Genomic DNA, 21,310 nt, shown 5'->3' on the forward strand with positions numbered 1-21,310 from the left:
CCAGGAAGAGGCACATTTGCTGAGTATTTACCTGTGAGCTCCCTTTTAATGTTGGGAAGGTTGGCTGGGCAGGAGTTACTGATGGTGAGGCCTGGGGGTGGCAGGCCTTGATTTCCATAAAGGTCAATCAAGTTTCCAGAGACAGGTAACTGGAAAGAGAAAAAAAAAAAACAGTAACGGAAATGAATCATTGAATGATTCCTAAATTCGTCAGCTAAAACCCATATCCTATTCCAGACTGTATTTACATATATACACCATTGATACTAGGTATAAAACAGAAAACTAATGAGAACATCACGCTGACTAGCACAGGGAACTCTACTCAACACACTGCGGTGACCTGAATCGAAAGAAGCCCAAAAGGGAGCGGACAGATGTACATGTGCAGCTGGCTCACTGTGCCCATCACCGGAAACTAACACGGCAGTGCAAAGCAACTACACTCCAAGGAAAACTGATTTTAAAAAAAGAAATGATTTCATGTAAAAAATATTCCTTAATACAGGGAATGAGATGTTTACCATTTCATTTGTTCACAGATATATGGTTTCCTTAGGGGCTCCCTAAGGAACGGAGGCAGAATCTCACACACATCACATCACTATACAACCCATTGGATAGGTTTATCGTGAGCATCGAGACAAAGGATAATGTGGTGAACTCATTATCTATAGCATCAAGTAGCTTATGGTAGATGTTGAGTAAATACTGGCTATTATTATTATAAGTTGTATTCTATGTGGCATAGCTTTGTAGCCAAGTCCAGTTTTGCATCAGAGTCAACTTTCTTCCTTCCTTTTCTTCCTCTCTCTCTCTCTCTACAAAGCAAAGTAGCGAAAAGTGTCTCCTTATTGGAAAAGAAATGGTATCCTTACCATTATACTAAAAAGGTATTTTCCCTGAAACTGAAATCTTTCACAAAGCCACAAGAGGGAGCCCATTGACTTTCATAAAAGAACAAAATGTTAACTCAAAAAAAAAAGAAAGAAATATTGAGCCTTTCCAAACGAGCTTAAGAGTGTTTGTCTCTTGTTCTGAATTTAATATTTTTCAAGCAGTGAATCTGTTTTATCCCAACAATGACTTCTCTTTGTCACGTAAGCATTTCCCTGTGACTAGCTCTCTGCTATGAGTTTGATGTACCCAGTTTTATAAACATATGAGATCCAAGACATTTCCTTTTCCCAATCCCTGAAATAAAGGTCTAAGTATTAATTGTTGGGAAACAGTTAAGTGATTTCACTACTTCCATGGCAGAAACTTCCCATTTCCAGCTTAACTCGAATAATTTCTGAAACTATCATTACCAGATGAGAGTTTATGTCTTTCAGCTCTTCCTTTACTTGATTATACACTCTGAATTTTTTACTGAGAAAAGTAAATGTAGATAGCATTTAAGTATGATTAAAATACTCAGTAATGCAGATGTACCTAGTAGAGGCTATTTCACAACATAGCATGTGTCATTCTTTCAAATAACCACTAACATACAGATTAAAAGATACCATGAAATAAAGATAGAATCAAATGTGCTTCCTCCATTGGCACTCACCAGGTATCATATTCCTGTCATGACTTCTAAATAAATACTCTATGAGCTAAACCCCTAGTTAGAGAGATGGGGGAAGACTGCAGAGAAGAAGATGTTTTCCAACAGGTTAATATGACACTTGCTCTAGTATGATTGGGGTAGGGGGCTGTTCGGACAGATCAGCAGAACACATCTCTCTTCTCCATTCAGTCTTTTGTTCCTTTATGAAGACAGCATCTAAATTATGCATATGAAATGGATTACAGATATCTCACTATACGTACATATGGAAATGTGATAATGTAAAATGCCCTTGAACCGTATTTCAAGGGCCTCAAGTTAAGGAACTGATAAAAAAGTGACCATGATTACTAGCTGTCTTTTCACTTAGTGGTTTTATATGAAACAGGTCATCTTCTCAGGTCAGCCTTGCCCTGTGAGTGTTTAGTTTTATTCTTGTCCAACTTAATATAGCAAAGTGAAAGAGGCTCAGATGTCTCAATACAGCACTGCAGAGTCAGAGAGTCAAAAGTTATAAAGCTGGTATGGCATCTGGTAAGACTTCGAGATTCCAAAGCTTTAACCTCCTCCTTCTTTGTTGCTGCTCAGTCATGTCTGACTCTTTGAGACCCCATGGACTGCAGCACTTCAGGCTTCCCTGTCTTCCACTGTCTCCTGGAGTTTGCTCAAGTTATCTTCCTATCCTTCTGGAATTTCAGATTTGGGAAGAACTGTCGGGTATTAATAAACCAATAATGTGACTTGAGATTCAACGCCACAAGCTAAAAACAATTATTTCCATGGCTTGAGAAATAAAGATCACATGTGCAGACTGTGTGCAAAGCATGCAACTGTGTTGTTATGATAATTTGTTAGAAATAAATAATAGGCAAGTGATAAATACAACTAACTTTAAAAAAAACCTCTAAGTTAGCACTGGATCGATACTGAACAGATATGTTCTGTTATAAACGTCTCCAGGATAAGAATATATTTTCTAACCACAATCTAAAGGAAGATGTTATGCATACATATACTTAATAAATGCAGACTCAAAAAAGAGAAAGAAAGGGTGAAAGAATTGAAAACTGGGATGAGACAAAGAAAGAGGCAAGGGGACAGGTGGAAACAGGAAGACAGAGACACAAACACAAGACTGGGGGAGAGAGAGAAGGATGGACAAGTCGGGTGCAAGTGGGGAGAACTCAGAAAGAAATGGATTGAGCAGGGGTTAAAAACTACAGAGAAGACTGTGTGGACGGACAGCAGGGCTGACCAAAAAGAGAGATGAATTAAAATCTCTGGAACAAGACGCCTTATCGGGCACTCCACTGAGGTCAAACATCATTACTTCCAGTTGAAAAGGCAGCTTATAACCCTCTGGAGAGTTCTTGAAAAGACTTCTCGCTTAGGCAGCTTTTCCAATCTTGCTGGTTAGGAGTGGGCATTATAGAGCCTACTGGGATATTTTGCGGAGGAAAACTTAATTTTGTGGGTGCCTACTCTGAGCCAGGCACAGAAGTTAAAAGGCAATCTGTGTAACTTATCATGCGACTTTACCAAAAGGAACATCAATGTATTACTCCGAGTGCAGGTTTTTGATAGGAGGTTCACATCACATGTTAATTGTATTATTGGGAGCAGGGCAGACTCAACCTGTTGATAACAATCAATTAAAAACTGCAATTTTCAATTAATCTCCAAATGAACCTGAGCAAATAAAAACCCAGTTGCTCACTAACTGTGGGTACTCAAATTTACAAATGAACAGTGCAGTCATTTACATCCTGGGCTAAGGAGCCAGTGACTCAGGTTAGAAGCTGCCTGTCTCTGACCCACCAAATGATATTAAACGCTGGGAGGTGAGATGTCCCTCTCTGAAAAGTAGCAGTCATATCATCCATCTCACAGGGGTTTGTAAAAAGTAAAGAAGATAAAGTGGGTGAAACAGGTGGTGCGGTGATCAAGAATCTGCCTGTCAATGCAGGAGATGCGAGTTCGATCTTTGGGTTGGGAAGATGCCCTGGAGAAGGGAAAGGCAACCCAATCCAGTATTCTTGCCTGGAGAATTCCATGGACAGGGGAGCCTGGCGGGCTAAGTCCACGGGGGTCACAAAGAGCCGGACATGACTGAAGATGGACGCACAGTGAAACAGAGTACCTGCTTTTAAAGTGACTGATAAACTGTTTCGCTGTTCAGTCACTCAGTTGTATCCAACCCTGTCCACGGGGATTCTCCAGGCAAGAATACTGGAGGGGATTGCCATTCCTTTCTCCAGGGGAACTTTCCGACCCAGGGATCAAACCCGGGTCTCCTGCATTGCTGGCAGCCTCTCTACTGTCTGAGCTACCAGGGAAGTCACAGTTTTTGGGCAGTCAAACTAATTTTCACTTTGATTAACAGAACTATCTGCCACATGAATTGCCAAGCATCCCATGGATTGCAATGCAGATCTAAGCACAGAAATGAGGGGATGTGTGCGGCTAAAGTGACCACTCCATATTCCAAATATTTTTCCATTGGGGGTGATTTTGCCCCTTTTTCCCAGGGGACATTTGTCACTGTTTCGAGACATTCTGAGTTGTCACTGTGGGATGGCAAGGTGTGAATGGCCTCCAGCGGGAGGAAGCCAGGGATCCTGCTAAACATCCTATAACAGACAAGACAGTCTCCGTAACAAAGGATTATCCATTCCAAATGTCAACAGTACCAAGGTTGAAAGACTGTTCTAAATGATGGCTTAGGCTCTTTATATTAACAGCCGATACTTATGAAAGCTACTCAAAGGGAGGCTGATAAAAATAATATGGATTTCTAACTAAAAATCAGTCTCCTAGCCATGCAAATTTAGGAAAAGACACAGTGGTTCCCTTTATCATTTTGAAAAATTCCCCCATAAACACAGTTAACTTCATTACTAGGTCAAAATAACACTTTTAAAGCTAAGGAAGAAGAAGCACACCTTCTGTTAACATGAATACATTGTGTCTTTACGGGGTTTTTATCCAGCACATTAACCTGATGGACAAGATTTCACTTCCAGTGCCAGAGCTATACAATGGACAGATAAAAGACACAGTCCAACTAGGACAAATAAAGAGAAGGTAGACACACGTGCGTATGTTCCCTAAACTTTGTCTGAATCAAGTTCTTCAATGTTCTGCTCCACCAAAATGAATATTTTTCCAAGTAAATGATAATTGCAAAATGTTATTATTTTTTTCTCCCTGGATGGTCCCCTTCTCTGAATATCAATTAAGTACTGTAAGCACAAGTAAACTGGGACTTTTATTCTTTGTTTGTGATGGTACAAGAGGGCCCTTGTGCTCTGAGAATAGTTATTTCTAGACTCCAATTCCCTTAGGATAGTTCCCTCTCTAGGATAGTTTCCTCTCTAAGTGTTCCTTCCACTTTATTTTTTAAAGCAGTTAACTTGAAATAGACCATTTCAAAGAATCAAATAGAAAGAAAAAATGCCCAACATAAAGAATATTAAGTTTAAACTCCACGGTGGGGAAAAAATTACAATGTTTGTAAGTTGCAGTGGTTCTATTATTTAATTCTAACAACTAATATCCAACTTAATCAAGAATAAGAGCTAGTAACTAACATTTAGTGATGGCATAGGTTCTGTTGTTTTAGATGCTATTATGATCCCCATTTTCCAGCGAAGGAAAGTGAGGCAAAGACAAACAACTCACTCGAGTATGTACTGAATTCAGATGTCTGGCTGAGAGTTTGTTTTCCTAACTTCTGTGTTACAGTGTCTTCCTGCCAGTTGTAAAATGCCTCAATAGTTCATTGTGGGAAAGCTCTGATATGGAGAACACAGGAGAGAAATGGGGTCTGGGACAAAGTCAGTGACCCCTGAGGGTGCTACAGGTTATTCTTCTCTTGACTGGGAATTAATTAAAGTCTGCCCTGGGGATTCCTTCTTATCTGGGAACGCCCCTGAGACAGTCTCTCTGCTTCTGAATTCTCCTTCTTCATTCACAGTCTGAAGTGGTCTCCTTTTCTAAGCTTGTAGGCCCAGTGAGACCAGGAAGGAGACTTGAGTCACATAGGAGGCATCTAACAAAGGCTACATCAATCTTAAAGTGAGTTCAGGAGCAAATGGACCAGGATATCTATTCCAGGGTAGACTGACCAAGGAGACATGGGTATTCAATCTAAAGGGCATGTCTTCAGAGGGTTGCCACAAGGACAGGTTCTCCACGGTGCAAATTGGGATCCACATCCACAGAGGGACTCACTATGAGAAATATTTCCATTATTGAGCATGACATTATTCTAACATAGATAGAGTTGGCATATTACAGGTGCTGAGTGAATATCACCCAGATAAAATACTATCAAAATTATTTAAACTATAATAAATTATATAGAATAATTTAGACATTGTTGAGTACAAGTTATGTTTCCAATGCTAAAGGCTGTACATACTTTAGGGTTTCCCGGGGGGCTAGTGGTAAAGAGTCTGCCTGCCAATGCAAGAGACAGGGGTTCAATCCCTGGATTGGGAAGATCCCCTGGAGAAGGAAACGGCAACCCAATCCAGTATTCTTGCCTGGGAAATCCCATGGACAGAGGAGCCTGGTGGGCTATAGTCCGTGCGGTCACAAAAGAGTTGGAAAGGACTCAATGACTAAACAACAACAATTCATAATTTAGGAGATGACCATGTCAAGGAGAAACAATGATCAGTTCCACTTTACAAATAGGGAAATGGAGGACTTCAAGAAACTAAGTAATGTGCAAGGTCAGGCTGTAAATGGCAGACTTAGGATTTGAATCCAGGTCTGATGGTAAATTTTCAACTCCCAATCACCGTGTTACACTGCTTCACTTATGAGTGTGGATTTGGAAGCTTTCAAGAAACTGAAAGCCTGATATTTTGGAGGGGAATACAAAGGATATGCAAGAGAAAATTAAGGCAGTGAGTACTAGGTTAGATCAGATGACATCCGAGGTCCTCATCACTGAGGAAAATTTTTTAAAAAAGAATAATTTAAAAGAATCATGTCAATCCTATAGTTCTCCTGAGTATGCGCAGGTATCCATTTGCTGCCACTGGAAAATTACCACCCTTGTCAGCAAAGTTCTTCTGAAATTTGCAATGACTTGGCCATTGCTAATTAGTGCTGCAAGGGGACCGCTGCTGCTGCTAAGTCGCTTCAGTCGTGTCTGACTCTGTGTGACCCCATGGATGGCAGCCCACCAGGCTCCCCCGTCCCTGGGATTCTCCAGGCAAGAACACTGGAGTGGGTTGCCATTTCCTTCTCTGATGCATGAAAGTGAAAAGTGAAAGTGAAGTCGCTCAGTCATGTCCGACTCCTAGAGACCCCATGGGTATATTTAAAAATTATAAATTCCTGAACGCAAGCTCCTCCAAGGTTTTTGCTCATGTTCGTCCTAGGATTCTGACTACTGACAAGCACAGTCTGTCTCATGGGATGCATAAAGCTGAAAGCAAGAAGGATCCACAGAAGCTGACCCAGGGCTCAAAGAGGGTGGGATGAGTTTGGCCTGGAAACATTTGCTAAAAAAAAAATATTTAGTTCTTTCAAAATGGTGGGGGGGAGTTTAAATGGGTAGTAAATTGACAAAACTAAGCAATCTAGTAAAAACTCAGAGGTTTTGAGGAGAGTCCTTACTCCTCAAGACTTCAAGAAGGTGACTTAAAGGACTGGATCAAGATAGAAAAGAAAATGTAACTATAAAAAAGTGGTTTTCTAGGGATTTTGGTAAAAACAAGTAAAAGCTACCACATTCCCTTGCCAAGGAAATTTATCATGGAAATTTAGTCTTTAAAAAAAATTCTGTGGTTAAAAAAATATGATCTAAAATTCACCATTTTTAATTATTTTTAAGTGTACAGTTCAATTGTGTTAAGTATATCCACATTGTTGGGCAGCACATCTCCAGGACTTTTTCATCTTGCAAATCTGAATTTCTATAACCACTAACAACTCCTTTTCACCCTCTTACCACCATGGAAGTCAATCTTTTAAAAACCAATTACTACCCTGTTTAGGAAAACATCTTAGGAACTTGTATGGAAATTAGTGATTTTTAGAAGATGACTGCTCTCATCTACTGATCCAGGACTTCAACTGCAACATTCCCATCCTCCAACTAATCTTGCTTGCTTCAGACTGGCTCCCACAATCCAAACCAGCTCTGGCCAATCTATCCTGTAACTGTCCTGAACTCACTGGTTTGTATATACTGATAGATTTGGTCGGTCTGTGTCAAGTCTGAAGTCAAGGGGAGATTCTGTCAGCAACCAGAGTCCTCTGCCTAGTCCTGAATGGTAGGTTCTTCCTCCAATTCCAGGTCTCGTCTCCTAAGTGTATAGTTACACCACCCCCTAGATTGTCCAGCTGGTGAATATATTATGCAGTGTTAAATATACTGCATCCTTAAAGCTGTTTGTCCATTTTATTTTCATTTCAAAAATCTGAACAGAAGGCTAGCATATTCTTGAACTCTTGGTGAAATTTAAATGTTAATAAAAATAGTATACCCCCCAAAACATACTAATTACTAAAGAATACGACAGTCTCATGGCACTGCTTGTATAGAAAATAGAAAAGGATGGGACTAGGCATTCAAAGATGTACCGTGTCCCAGCTAGCTCTGACACATCTAAGCTATATAACCTAGGGCAACACAAACTAACCTTTCCTAACCCTAAAACGGAGAGCAATGATAGCATCCCAACATGACTCAAGGAATTCCTGCAAGAACCGAGTAAAACACAAATGGAAGGAGTGAAAGAAAATAAACTCTACAGGCAAGGCTCCAACTGCAGACGGGAATACTTAACAGAGAAGAGCAAATATGACTCCTGCTTAATGAACTAAAATTGGAATAAATTTGCCATTGAAAAGGGGCAAACTGAACGTCACTTAATCACCTGTCAATAGTAAGGGATCTTCTTTAAAAAGTGCATTATGTTTTCAGGCCGACCAGAAAACCACTGTAAATAAAACAGCACACGGTATTTCCCTTGGCAGCAGTGTACTAAGATGGGCATCAGATGTCGAGGGGAGTTAGAAAACCTAGCATGTTACTGAAAGTGAACTTGGACTCCAGGGAATGTAGAGCTTTTTTATGGGGTTACTGATAAACTCACGAGAAATTCTGAATTTCTAATGTCTGAGTCATTTATCTGTGATCTTGAGATATTTCTCTGCCTCATGAATTAACTTCTCAATGAATCACTTGCAAAGAGAAACTGAAAATTCAGGAACAGGGAAAAAGCACTGGAAATAATATCTCAAGCTTTTTTTCTTTTAGAAAAATAAAAAGATCACCAATACCGTATTTGCCATTTGCAAGGCGGGATCCATCAAGCCCAGGATTTCTTCATTATAACTTGACTCTAGGCTAATGATGTCATCAATTACATCATCCATCTGAGGGAAAAAGGCAATGGAAGAGAGACAGATATAAGCAAAAACTGTGCAAAGCAATTCAAAGAGAGATCCACAGTCTTTCCTAATCTAAAGAAGTAACACTCTTTAGTTAGAGTCTAAGAGATAACTGTCCTCTTCCTCTCCAAAGGAGTACATTATTGAAGACCATTAATGCTAACAGGCGAAGAGAAGGATGATATATGCAACCAGCACATATTGAGTGATTACTAGGTGCCAGCCACTGTGCTCGGGGCTTTTTATGGACTAACTGATCTACCCTGACAATAACCCTACCAGAGTAGATGCTGTTATTACAGCAACTTTTCAGGTGAGATACATGAGAAGCAGCTTGCCCAAAGTCACACCTCAAAGAAGGGTTAGAGCCACAGTTTGAACTATGCTTTCAACTGCTGTATAAAACTGCCTGCCCTAAACAGGAAAGAGGAACCAAGAAACTTCATCTTGAATGATAGCTGCCTTTTCCTTTTCTCATCTAAATTTATATCCGGTACATTTCCCACACCTTCCTTGGAGTAAAAAAAACCCACGGATGGCTATTCAACCTTTTGTTCCCATAGTGGTGTGCGGGGCACTGTGGCTCCCAGGCCACTGGTTTAGCCCTGCACTAATCTGACAATGACTTGTAAACCAAGTCTCTCCCTGTATGCCTGCCAGTGAGCTTGGCACTCCCGGAGGAGAGTCCAGGACGAGGTTATCATTACAATCGTGGAGCTGACGTTCCCTCTAGATCAATTTTATTTCTGAAGTACCAAAACATCAGTCACGATAATAAACAACAGTGATTACACGCGCATTGCAGCAGTTGCAAAGACAAGTCTGTGAAAACATTTCTTTGTAAACATCATGTATTTGATCTACTTGGTGTGTGTGTATTGTGTGTGTATGTGTGTGTGCACACGTGCACAAGCATGCAAACATCTGCTTGGGTCTTAATAGTGCTTCACAAGTACACAGTGAAATCTCAGAACTCAGAGGGATGCTTCTGTGTGCCTTTTTGCCATAGTTAAAGAAGACAGGCTTCAACATCATGGGGCTTCTCAGAACCCTGGCTCTCCCACTTTCTGGTCTGGATCATTGCCCCTAATCTTTAAGAGTCACAGTGTGCCAACCTGTAAAATGGGGTTAATAATATTCATGCCCTTATTGGATTCTTGTGAGATTTCAGGACAAACCATATGAAGTGCTCACAGTGCCAAGAATACAGCATACATTCAAAAAATGAGTGTCACTGAGCAACTCCAGAGAAGAATAAACGGAGGTCAGTTTTGAGGAACTGCCAGTACTGTTTCCTTTCCAGGGACACCAACTGTATGTCCTGTTTAAGAGACGACTTTCCAAGTGAAGTGGTAAACTGGAAAATGGGCCAGAAGACTTATGAGCAACCTTTCTTTGTAAATATTTAATCTTTTTTTTTTTTTCAGGGAAAGGAAATTAGTGGCTTTAGTGTGAGAGAATTTTTTAAATAATTTGTTCTCTTATGAAAAGAGTCATACATGTTGATAAAAAGCAAAAAAAAATTCTTCCTCTTATATATCCACGCACATATTTAAAATATACAAATATAATTAATATATGGATGCAACGTAATTTATATATCCATTAAATAGGATGTCACAGAAGCACTTTTCATTGCTTGGGAAAATACTCATGAATTATCATTAAATGAATAAATAAATAAATAAATAAATAAAGTTTCCAAACATATTTTCCATGAGATTTCATTTTGTAAAACTATATAGATCTCACACATACACACATCTTGGTTTTACAGATATTCTGGCCAAGTTGCTAACCCATAAATTTGTATAACATACTTTGATGATGGTAACTAAATGAAGGACAGCAGTTTACATTTTATTTATTAAAATTTATATATTTTAAGCACTGTTTAACACCTTACGGCAACTCAGGGGAAAATACATTTTAGTATCATTTCCCTAGTAGTTTTTAAATCATGAGACATAATGAAGAAAACAGCACTGTTCATAGCTTTCTCAACTGAAAAAAAAAAAAGATCAATGGGGGGGGGGTGCAAAAATCCAAAGTCATTAGGAAGGTGTGATTAGCCACAAATATAGATCCTCATTACAAAGTGTTATATCCTTGGGCTGCCGAGTCATTCAGTACCTGCATGCACGATGCTCGTGAATGTGTGTTCATACTTGGGCATTCGCTCTCCGCCCTGTTTTGCTCTTCGAATTTATAAAATCCCTGCAAAAACATAAGCAAAATCAGCCCATGACTTTGATTGGCAAATGACTGTTCAGTGACATATTCACACGAGGTTGATGGCGTAGCAACAAGATGAACTAAGCTCTCCAGTAAAGTGGAATGTGACCAAGAAATGAAATAAGGAAGGAAGAACTTCCATCAAATCAGTCTGACAGATGACAAGCATGGACAGAGCAAAATAAGATGGTTGGTTTGGGCAAAAGGGAGAAGACTTAGTCCCTCTAGAAATTAAAATCAACCAAACTTTAGAAGGGTTACCTCTGAAATCAAGTGAACATTTCAGAGGACAGTCAAACTCCATTAAAATGATGTTCATCATCTCATAATTTGGAAATAAGAGGCATTAAGTCACAACTTGCCTTTTAGGTACGCTTCAAATTTTGGTGCCACAATTAGCTTTGAGGTATGTTTGAGTCTTGTCTCCAACCCAGCCTTTATAAAAAGCAGCTTTCACCAGCAGCAGCAATTTATTAAGGAAACCGAATTCACCCAGCAAGGAAATCTTTGCTTCTCTGGTAGATTCTCATGTACTATATTCTTCCGATCCAGCCATGCACACTCTGTGCTTTTTTTTTGTTTTTCCTTTCCAGCTCAGGGAGAAATAAAAATAATATTCCAGACATTCACAGCAAGCGGAACTTCTAAACTGCCTGTCCGACACCTTTTCTATTTTTACTGTCCTTTTTCCACCTTCCCTTCTCTCCCTGCATTTTCAATGCTTTGTAAATGGAAAGGCATGGAAGAGAACACTCAGCTAACAAGAGGAAACGGGATAGGAGGCAAAAGGTCCTCGCCTCCGGGTTCTGCTCCGAGGGGGCCAAGTCCCCTGCCCGGAGCCAGAACCCAATAAGCCAGTGACGGGGAGGAGAGGCTGGAGGATGACAGCTAGCATGGGGAGTCTGGGACAAAGGCCGCTGAAGGTGGCCACGCGGACAGACTAGAGTCCACAGTCAAGTGCAGGAGGGAGATCCAACAGACAGTCATTCAGTGTAAGAAAAAGGAGAGGGGAGGAGACATGAATTACCTCTTTTTCACAGTTGGAGTTAAGTGTAAGCATAGCCATGGGGCTGTTGGGTGCGCTGCTCCCCGGCACTGGTGGCATGACATGGTCGCCAGGCTGGTTTGGACATGGCAAGCTCAGGACTTGGTTGGCATGTTTATTTGCTAAAGTGGTAGAAAGGTACTGCTTTACCTGCTGCCTTTGGGCTTGCTGTATGTGGTACTTGGTGGGGTTTTCGAGGTGGGTCTGCACCTGAACATAGCCATGGAGGGAAGAGAAGAAAGTGTTGTTATTGGTGAGTTTTGGACAGCTCTTCTTTTCAGGCACAAACATGAGACAGGCCAGTCCGCCAACAGAATAGATTATTAAGCCCCTATTAGGTACCAGGCACTGTGCTGATGGATTTTGCTATTACTGAAGTTTAAAGGCTAACTCTTCGGATTTGGGTTAATACCCTGCCTGGTTTCATTTCCCTGCTAATTAACGGTCCATCTCTTTAAAATCTTGTGCCCTTCTTCTCATGCGTAATAGCTAAAAATCTGCAACTATCTGTAGGGCAATAATTTTCTCAAACACACTTGAAAGAGTTTATTAAGATCAAAACAATAATCCAGAAGAAGGTGTATAACTTATTTCAGTTTTCTTTGGCAAATATAACAGCTTTCTGTTTTGTTTAAAAAAAAAACAAACCTCCTTTAGAAACAACTATAAAATGGTTGTAGAACATAAACAGAAACATTCTGATGATTAAATCAACCAGTTGCAGATTAATTCCTCCCACTTTCATTTGGACATGAGTATTCAACATTTTAATTAAGACCTTAAACTCAACATAAAAAGCAGTTCCACATGAAGTAGTTTCTTTCAAATACAGAAAACACTTCTATAGATGTGTTTGTTTGTCTTTTTTTTTTTTCCTTTGGACGTGTTTTTAAAGGCATGTTTATTAAGCCACCCAAATATTTTCACCTTGTTTCTTATAAGACATTAATAGAGAATATGAAGCTTTTAAACAAAATCAATGATACTCAATATAGTCACTTTTTCCTTGAGAAACACAATTTAATCTTACGAGCTATGAATAGGAGTCATGGGGAGAATACAGCCACGCACAAGGGGGAAAAAAATCCTCCTAATATTTACCCTGTTCACAACTACATTGGATCACTGCTTATGGCATCAAACAATAAACAACATTAAATGGGAAGACACGTACCAACTGAAAACTGTGTGTCTGCAACAGTAACACGAAAAGGCGAAACACTCGATTTATTAAGTACATTTCAGAGGCTGAATATAAGAATAAAGCTCACCTGATAGTGATTATATTCTAGCATTTCCAGCATAACCACGTTTTAGGTGGCCCCAATCCAACGAGAAACAGTAGACTATCCGTTCCCTCTACTCTCTATAATTCCGATTCGTAGACTGGCATAGAGAAAACACTACAAACAAGGTGTCCCAAGACACCACCGGAAACTTCATCACAGCAGCCCTGCTTATAATAACCTAAGCTAATTAGTTATGCATGTAAAAAAAAAGAAAAGTTCACACAAAGGGCTTTTTTTTTTTTGGAAGCCCTACGAGTTTGCTCTTAAATATTGATATCAACCCCCCCATCCCACCCAGCTTGACGTCATGCTTTTTTTTCATAAATATAAAAGAACCTTTTTTAAGGGATGAGCTATCAAAGTCAAACTCGCTGTCAGATCAAGGCCAATTCACTATTCATCTTTAGTTCCAGTAGTATTAATAGACAATGCTATTTCTCTTTCAGCAATAGGTTAAGAGCTAGATGCCCTCTTTTGAACACTGCCTAAAAGCTACACAGAGACTTTTCTAATGGTTGAGTAATTCGGCCCCTTCCAAACACAGAAAGACTGGCATTTATTATGCGGGAGTCCCTGATGAACTTTCGAGTTCAGCAGTCTCACCTTGCATCCAGGTCTCAAGGTGCATCTTATTCTTAGCTGGATAGATAAATAAATTTCCTCCTGATCTTGCATCAGGAAAAGGGGGAGCTATTCTAAATAGAAAAGGAAAAATACATATCTCCACAGAGGCACTTTCGGATATATATTCACGTGGAAAATAAGAAATACACATCTCCCCAATTTAGTCCTCAAATTAGGAAGCATAACAATTTTCACTGAAAATCTTTTAATGTAATTCTTGGTGCTAGAGAAGAATAACATTTATCATATACACAACTGGGGTATTTGTATATTTGCTCATTTATTCATTCCATTATTTAATGTTATTATGTGCTAATCCTGTTCCAGGCAAAGAATGAACATTGTGAGCAAGTAGATATAATTGTCAGCTTTATGACACTGAGAGTCTGGGGTGAAGCAAAGGGCGAAAAACACAAACAGATATATATTTAAAATTGTGATAATGGCTGATAGGCACTTGCTGAAATGGTGAGATACTTTTAAGTACAAGAATTTGAAATTTAATAATTTTGTCCAAATGCCCAGGCTAATAAAGTCCTTTAGTTGACAATCTCAAGTTGTTTCAAATGGCTGATCTAACGTGCACAGAAACATTTTAAGTTTCATAAAGGGTCCAGACATGATAATGATGAGGACAATAGACATTACTAAAATAAACATAAAATGAGGGCAATGGTGTAATGTGCTTATTTCACTATTACACTTAAAAAAGAAACGGCTGCACATTTAAAAATAAATGTTAATTCACTGGCAGATCCTTATTCTTTAAATGAATCAGAATTTCAGGCTTTAGTAAGGAAAAAAGCAACTTGTTGTTTTTCAGCACTGTCGGTAAGGTCTTTACTATAACCAGGTTGGGGTGCTCAGTATTGTTTCCCTCTTACCGTCAGTGTCTTTTTAAGTTAAGAACAGACTGGCTATAAACATTATGGAGAAGACAGAACATCCCCAGACATCACCAATCCAACACCTAAACAGGTAACATAAAGAGGTCATGATCTGTGGGGTTATACACAGACCTCACAGGACTGGTGAGGTCTGTAGCAAACTAGAGCGCACGGGCTTCATGTAAAACACAAACAAACAAAAAACAGCTGACATAATCTGTAACTGACTGTGGCCCTGTGGGAATACCATTCCAGTTGAGTTACATTTTTTTCCATTTTTCAGTTTAGCCTGCAGTCTGAACTTGTTTTTTCAATGAAAACTCCCAGATTATGAAAATGACACCTAATTGTTTGATTTTTCATTCTGTACAAGACAAATCAAACACACTTGTTGGTTGGACTCAACAGAAATGTGGTCTCTGCTCTATGCTGTCCACAAGGAGACTCTTTCTTTCTATATTCTGGGGCCCAAGAATCCAGGAGCACCGAGGTTCTTTAAAGTTAGTTCTTCTTCTGAAAAATTAGTATCAAATACAGGCCATTCCATTCCTAGTGTTTCTCTGAGAGGCACATCATGTGTGGTGGCACAGTCAGCAGAAGAATTAAGTATTAGAAACCTGGGATCACATATTCAGACTTCGTACCTTACTACTTACGTGACCTTCTGCACGATATTAATCTTTCCAGGTCTTCGTCACTTCATATGCTCAATAAGGGTGATAAGAGAACCTGCCTGCCAGAGGTGTTCTTGGCATTAAATGAAACCACACTTCTACTAGGCTTAGCAATCCATCTCAAACAACAGTTTTCAAATTTTCTTTTCTGCCTTAGGACGCTTTTAAACTCTTGAATTTCTTGTGTTTATGTGGGTTATATCTATCTGTATGTATCATCTTAGGAATTAAAACAGAAATTTTTAAAACACAAGATAGCTCACTAGCATATAGTCCGCTGGACATGAGAACATTGATACTGTAATACATTATGTAGCCTCTGTTAAACTCTTCTGTATAGAGTTATCCTTGGAATCCACAAGGATGGGTTTTAAGACCTCTGCAGATAGCAAAATCCAAGGATGCTCAAGTCCCTAATATAAAATGGCATAGTACTCTCTTTGAGATGAGCATTAAAAAAAAGGAAAATAACATTTTGTTATTATTATAAAAGTAGGTTTGACCTGGTGGAATGGCAGGAGTCTTGGACACCCCCAGGGTTCTCGGATGACACTTTGAGAAGCTCTGATCTACCTATAGCATTGTAGCCACCCCATCCTAGCCATGCTACTGCCCACTGTGTTGGTGGTACATAACAAAGCCACTGTGTGTTTTGTTTGCCTCAATTTAAAAACACTAATTACCCTAATTTCTCATAGCATTGCTTTTGTCGTAGTTCAGTCACCAAGTCAGTCCAACTCTTTGCGACCCCAATGACTGCAGCACACCAGGCCTCCCTGTCCCTCACTACCTCTGAATTTTCCCAAGTTCATGTCCACTGAATCAGTGATGATATCCAACCATCTCATCCTCTGCCACCCTCTTCTCCTTTTGCCTTCGTCTTTCCCAGCATCAGGGTCTTTTCCAATGAGTCTGCTGTTCGCACCAGACGGCCAAAGTACTGGAGTTTCAACTTCCATAACATTATTATGAGGCTCTATACTATAGTCTTTAGACTGCTTTATGTGGCCACACTGTACATGTGGGATCTTCGTTCCCTGCCCAGGGATCAAATCCTCTCCCCCTATTAGAAGCGCGGAGTCTTAACCACTGGACCATCAGGGAAGTCTTTCCTTTCTCTATATTAAAAGCCATATAAATGTAATGTTCTGTCTTCAACTGTCCTAAACCATAGATTTTTAGTTAGTGATTTCCCTCTCATTCATTTTTAAACAGCCAAACAGGGAGGCAAATGAAAACACATGTGGCATTAAACATTGGTATGATTTCCTGCTAATTTTTGTAGGTTTTTGTCCTTCAAACCAACTGTATTATAGAATTCAGATGCCAAAACTTGGGTATTGTTGAGAAGTTGAAGTGCAGACCACAAAATAAAGCTGGATTACTTCTCACTCTATCAAAACACCATATTTTATTGACATAACTTATATTTCACATAAGTAAGTATGTGAGCTATCTGGGTCAAGGGCAAAAATCCAATGGCTTTGAAACTTAACTTTTCTGTTATTACTTCTGTCTTTTTCCCTTTTTCCTTCCTTCATTCAGATCCTGAACTGATAGCAAAAGAATGGGAATGAATCACTTTCTAGCTGTCACAGTTTAGTTTTACCACTTCCCAGGTGACACTGACAGGCTATTTCCCATCGGCTTCATTCTAAAGAGACCCTGGAGCACATCAGTGCAAGATGGTGCCTGCAGATACCATCAAATTGGCTGACAAAAGAATTCACCGAAAGAAACAAAAATCCCCATCTAATTGATATCCACTGCCCTTCTATTACCTCTACTATTTGTAGATCAGAATAAAAATAGAATTGAGTGAATATTCCCATAATTCTTTACTTTATAATGGATTTTACTTTTTGAACAAGTCAACAAAGCTTTCAGATTTCTCACTTTGTGTTTAGACAGAGAATGTGTTCTTTTGTTCAGTAAGTAAAAGAAATATTAAAATGGATTCTAATTCAATCAGATGCTATCCACTACCACCCCCAAGGGCTTCCTTGGTCACTCAGCTGGTAAAGAATCTGCTTGCAGTGCAGGAAACCCTGGTTCCATTCCTGGGTTGGGAAGATCCCCTGAAGAAGGGACAGGCTACCCATTCCAGTATACTCGGGCTTCCGTGGTGGCTCAGACAATAAAGAATCCATCTGCAATGAGGGAGGCCTAGGTTATATGCCTGGATCGGGAAGATCCCCTGGGGGAGGGTATGGCAACCCACTCTAGTATTCTTGCCCGGAGAATTCCCATAGACAGAGGAGCCTGGCAGGCTACAGTCTAGGGAGTCGCGAAGAGTTGGATACGAGTGAGTGACTAAGCACACGCAGCACAGTACCCCCCAAACCTCTATTCTCTTCATACTATTTTTAAAGGACAATGTACAGAGATGGTCACTAACATAACCATCATCCCTTAGAACACAATGAAACAGAGAACATTCTGAAACAGCTAGCATTCTGAAATGACTCACCCAAAGTCTTGCCTAGGGTCATGTATGAGAGGTGACAAGATTCTTTTCAGTCCCACAATTATAATACCACCATAAATGAAAACAACGGCCCAGAACGCAAGATCTAATTCAGCAATATTTTCACTGCAACCTGGACAAAGTTCTCCTTAACAAAAAAGAAAGACAACAAGCATACAAATCCTGACCTAAGAGAGAAGAATCAAAACCATATCCGGACAAATGCAAATGCTAGAAGAGGGTATGGAGAAAAGGAACTCTCCTACACTGTTGGTGGAAATGTAAATTGGTATACACACCACAAAGAACAGCATGGAGGTTTCTCCAACAACAACAACAAAAAGAAAAAACCCCTAACAACAGGGTGGCCATAAGATCCAGCAAAATCACTCCTGGGCATATATCCAGGAAAAATGAAAATTCTAATTTAAAAAATACACGTACCCCAATGTTCTTAGTAGCACTGTTTACAATAGTCAAGACATGGAAGCAACCTAAATGTCCATCAACAGATGAAGGGATAGAAAAGATGTTGTATATAGACTCAATGTAATGTTACTCAGGCATTCAGTTCAGTTGTCACTCAGTTGTGTCTGACTCTTTGCAACCCCATGAACTGAAGCACGCCAGGTCCCCCTGTCCATCACCAACTCCCAGAGTTTACCCAAACTCATGTCCATTGAGTCGGTGATGCCATCCAACCATCTTATCCTCTGTCATCTCCTTTTCCTCCTGCCTTCAATCTTTCCCTGCATCAGGGTCTTTTCAAATGAGTCCGTTCTTTGCATCAGGTGGCCAAAGTATTGGAGTTTCAGCTTCAACATCAGTCCTTCCAATGAACACCCTGGACTGGTCTCCTTTAGGATGGACTGGTTGGATCTCCTTGCAGTCCTAGGGACTCTCAAGAGTCTTCTCCAACACCACAGTTCAAAAGCATCAATTCTTCGGCACTCAGTTTTCCTTATAGTCCAACTCTCACATCCATACATGACCAGTGGAAAAATCATAGCCTTGACTAGGCGGACTTTTGTTGACAAAATAATGTCTCTGCTTTTCAATATGCTGTCTAGGTTTGTCATAACTTTCCTACCAAGGAGTAAGCATATTTTAATTTCATGGTTGCAGTAACCATCTGCAGTGATTTTGGAGCCCAAAAAATAAAGTCTGCAACTGTTGCTACTGTTTCCCCATCTATTTGCCATGAAGTGATGGGACCGGATGCCATGATCTTAGTTTTTTGAATGCTGAATTTTAAGCCAATTTTTTCACTCTCTTCCTTCACTTTCATCAAGAGGCTCTTTAGTTCTTCTTCAATTTCTGCCAAAAGGGTGGTGTCATCTCCATATCTGAGGTTATTGATATTTCTCCCAGCAATCTTGATTCTAGCTTGTGTTTCATCCAGTCCAATGTTTCTCATGATGTACTCTACATATAAGCTAAATAAGCAGGGTGACAATATACAGCCTTAAGGTACTCCTTTTCCTATTTCGAACCAGTCTGTTGTTCCTTGTCCAGTTTGAACTTTTGCTTCCTGACCTGCATATACAGATTTCTCAAGAGGCACGTTAGGTGATCTGGTATTCCCATCTCCTTCAGAATTTTCCACAGTTTGTTGTGATCCACACAGTCAAAGGTTTTGGCGTAGTCAATAAAACAGAAATAGATGTTTTTCTGGAACTCTCTTGCTTTTTCGATGATCCAGCAGATGTTGGCAATTTGATCTCTGGTTCCTCTGCCTTTTCTAAATCAGCTTGAAGATCTGGAAGTTCACAGTTCACGTATTGCTGAAGCCTGGCTTGGAGAATTTTGAACATTACTTTACTACTGTGTGAGATGACTACAGTTGTGTGGTAGTTTGAACTTCTTTGGCATTGCCCTTCTTTGGGATTGGAATGAAAACTGACCTTTTCCAGTCCTGTGGCCACTGCTGAGTTTTCCAAATTTGCTGACATACCAAGTGCAGCACTGTCACAGCATCATCTTTCAAGATTTTAAAGAGCTCAGCTGGAATTCCATCACCTCCACTCGCTTTGTTCGTAGTGATGCTTCCTAAGGCCCACTTGGCTTCACATTCCAGGATGTTTAGCTCTAGGTGAGTGATCACACCATTGTGATTATCTGGGTCGTGAAGATCTTTTTTGTACAGTTCTTCTGTGTATTCTTGCCACCTCTTCTTAATATCTTCTGCCTCTGTTAGGTCCATACCATTTCTGTCCTTTATTGTGTCCATCTTTGCATGAAATGTTCCCTTAGATTCTCTAATTTTCTTGAAGAGATCTCTAGTCTTTCCCATTCTATTTTTTCCTCTATTCCTTTGCACTGATCACTGAGCCACTCAGGCATTAAAAAGAATAATATAATTCCACAGGCAGCAATAAGGATGGACCTAGAGTTTATCATACTAAGTAAGTTGAGAAAAACAAACACCATATAGTATCAGTTATATGTGCTAAGTCATGCCTGACTGTGTGTGACCCCATGGACTATAGCCTGCTAGACTCCTCTGTCCACAGGATTCTCCAGGCATGAACACTGGAGTAGGTTGCCACTTCCTCCTCCAGGGGATCTTCCCAAACCAGGGATTGAACCCATGTCTCTTACATTTCTTGCATTGGCAGGTGGGCTCTTTACCACTAGGACCACCTGGGAAGCCCTTATCACTTATATAAAGAATTTTTTAAAAAATGATACAAATGAGCATATTTAAAAGACAGAAAACAGATTCTCAGACATGGGATACAACTTATGATTTTCCAAAAAGAAAAGCAAGGGTTGGGGGGATAAATCAGGAGTCTGGGATTCATAGAAACACACAACTATATATGAAACAGATAAAAAATAAAGTCCTACTGTATAGCACAGGGAACTATATTCAGTACCTTGTAATAACCAATAATGGAACAGAATTTGAAAAAGAATATACACATATATTCTTTTTCAGATTTTTCTTTCTTGTACAGCTGAAACTAATACAGCAATGTAAATCAACTACGCTTCAATTTTTTAAAATCATATGCAAAAAAAAAAAAAAATCAGTACTTAAATACTTAAATACTTAAATACAGCCAGGTCCTCTTCCCTATCACAGAGATCTGCCCACCAGCCCAATTAGGCCTGC

General features: G+C 39.8%; 1 protein-coding gene across 4 annotated transcripts in view; it reads right to left on the bottom strand.

The window, feature by feature from the left end:
• Positions 1 to 21,310, bottom strand: part of MITF (melanocyte inducing transcription factor) — a 223,077-nt gene that overhangs the window by 21,161 nt on the left and 180,606 nt on the right. For all 4 annotated transcript variants that reach the window (XM_065933304.1, XM_065933303.1, XM_065933302.1 and 1 more), the window contains exons 3-6: positions 12,234 to 12,461; positions 11,105 to 11,188; positions 8,861 to 8,956; positions 32 to 149 (exon numbers count right to left, since the gene is read on the bottom strand). In XM_065933304.1, the coding sequence (XP_065789376.1) occupies positions 32 to 149; positions 8,861 to 8,956; positions 11,105 to 11,188; positions 12,234 to 12,461 (526 nt within the window). The remainder of the gene's footprint in view (positions 1 to 31; positions 150 to 8,860; positions 8,957 to 11,104; positions 11,189 to 12,233; positions 12,462 to 21,310) is intronic.

This window comes from Muntiacus reevesi, chromosome 4 (assembly GCF_963930625.1).
Source record: "Muntiacus reevesi chromosome 4, mMunRee1.1, whole genome shotgun sequence".
Taxonomy (NCBI): domain Eukaryota; kingdom Metazoa; phylum Chordata; class Mammalia; order Artiodactyla; family Cervidae; genus Muntiacus; species Muntiacus reevesi.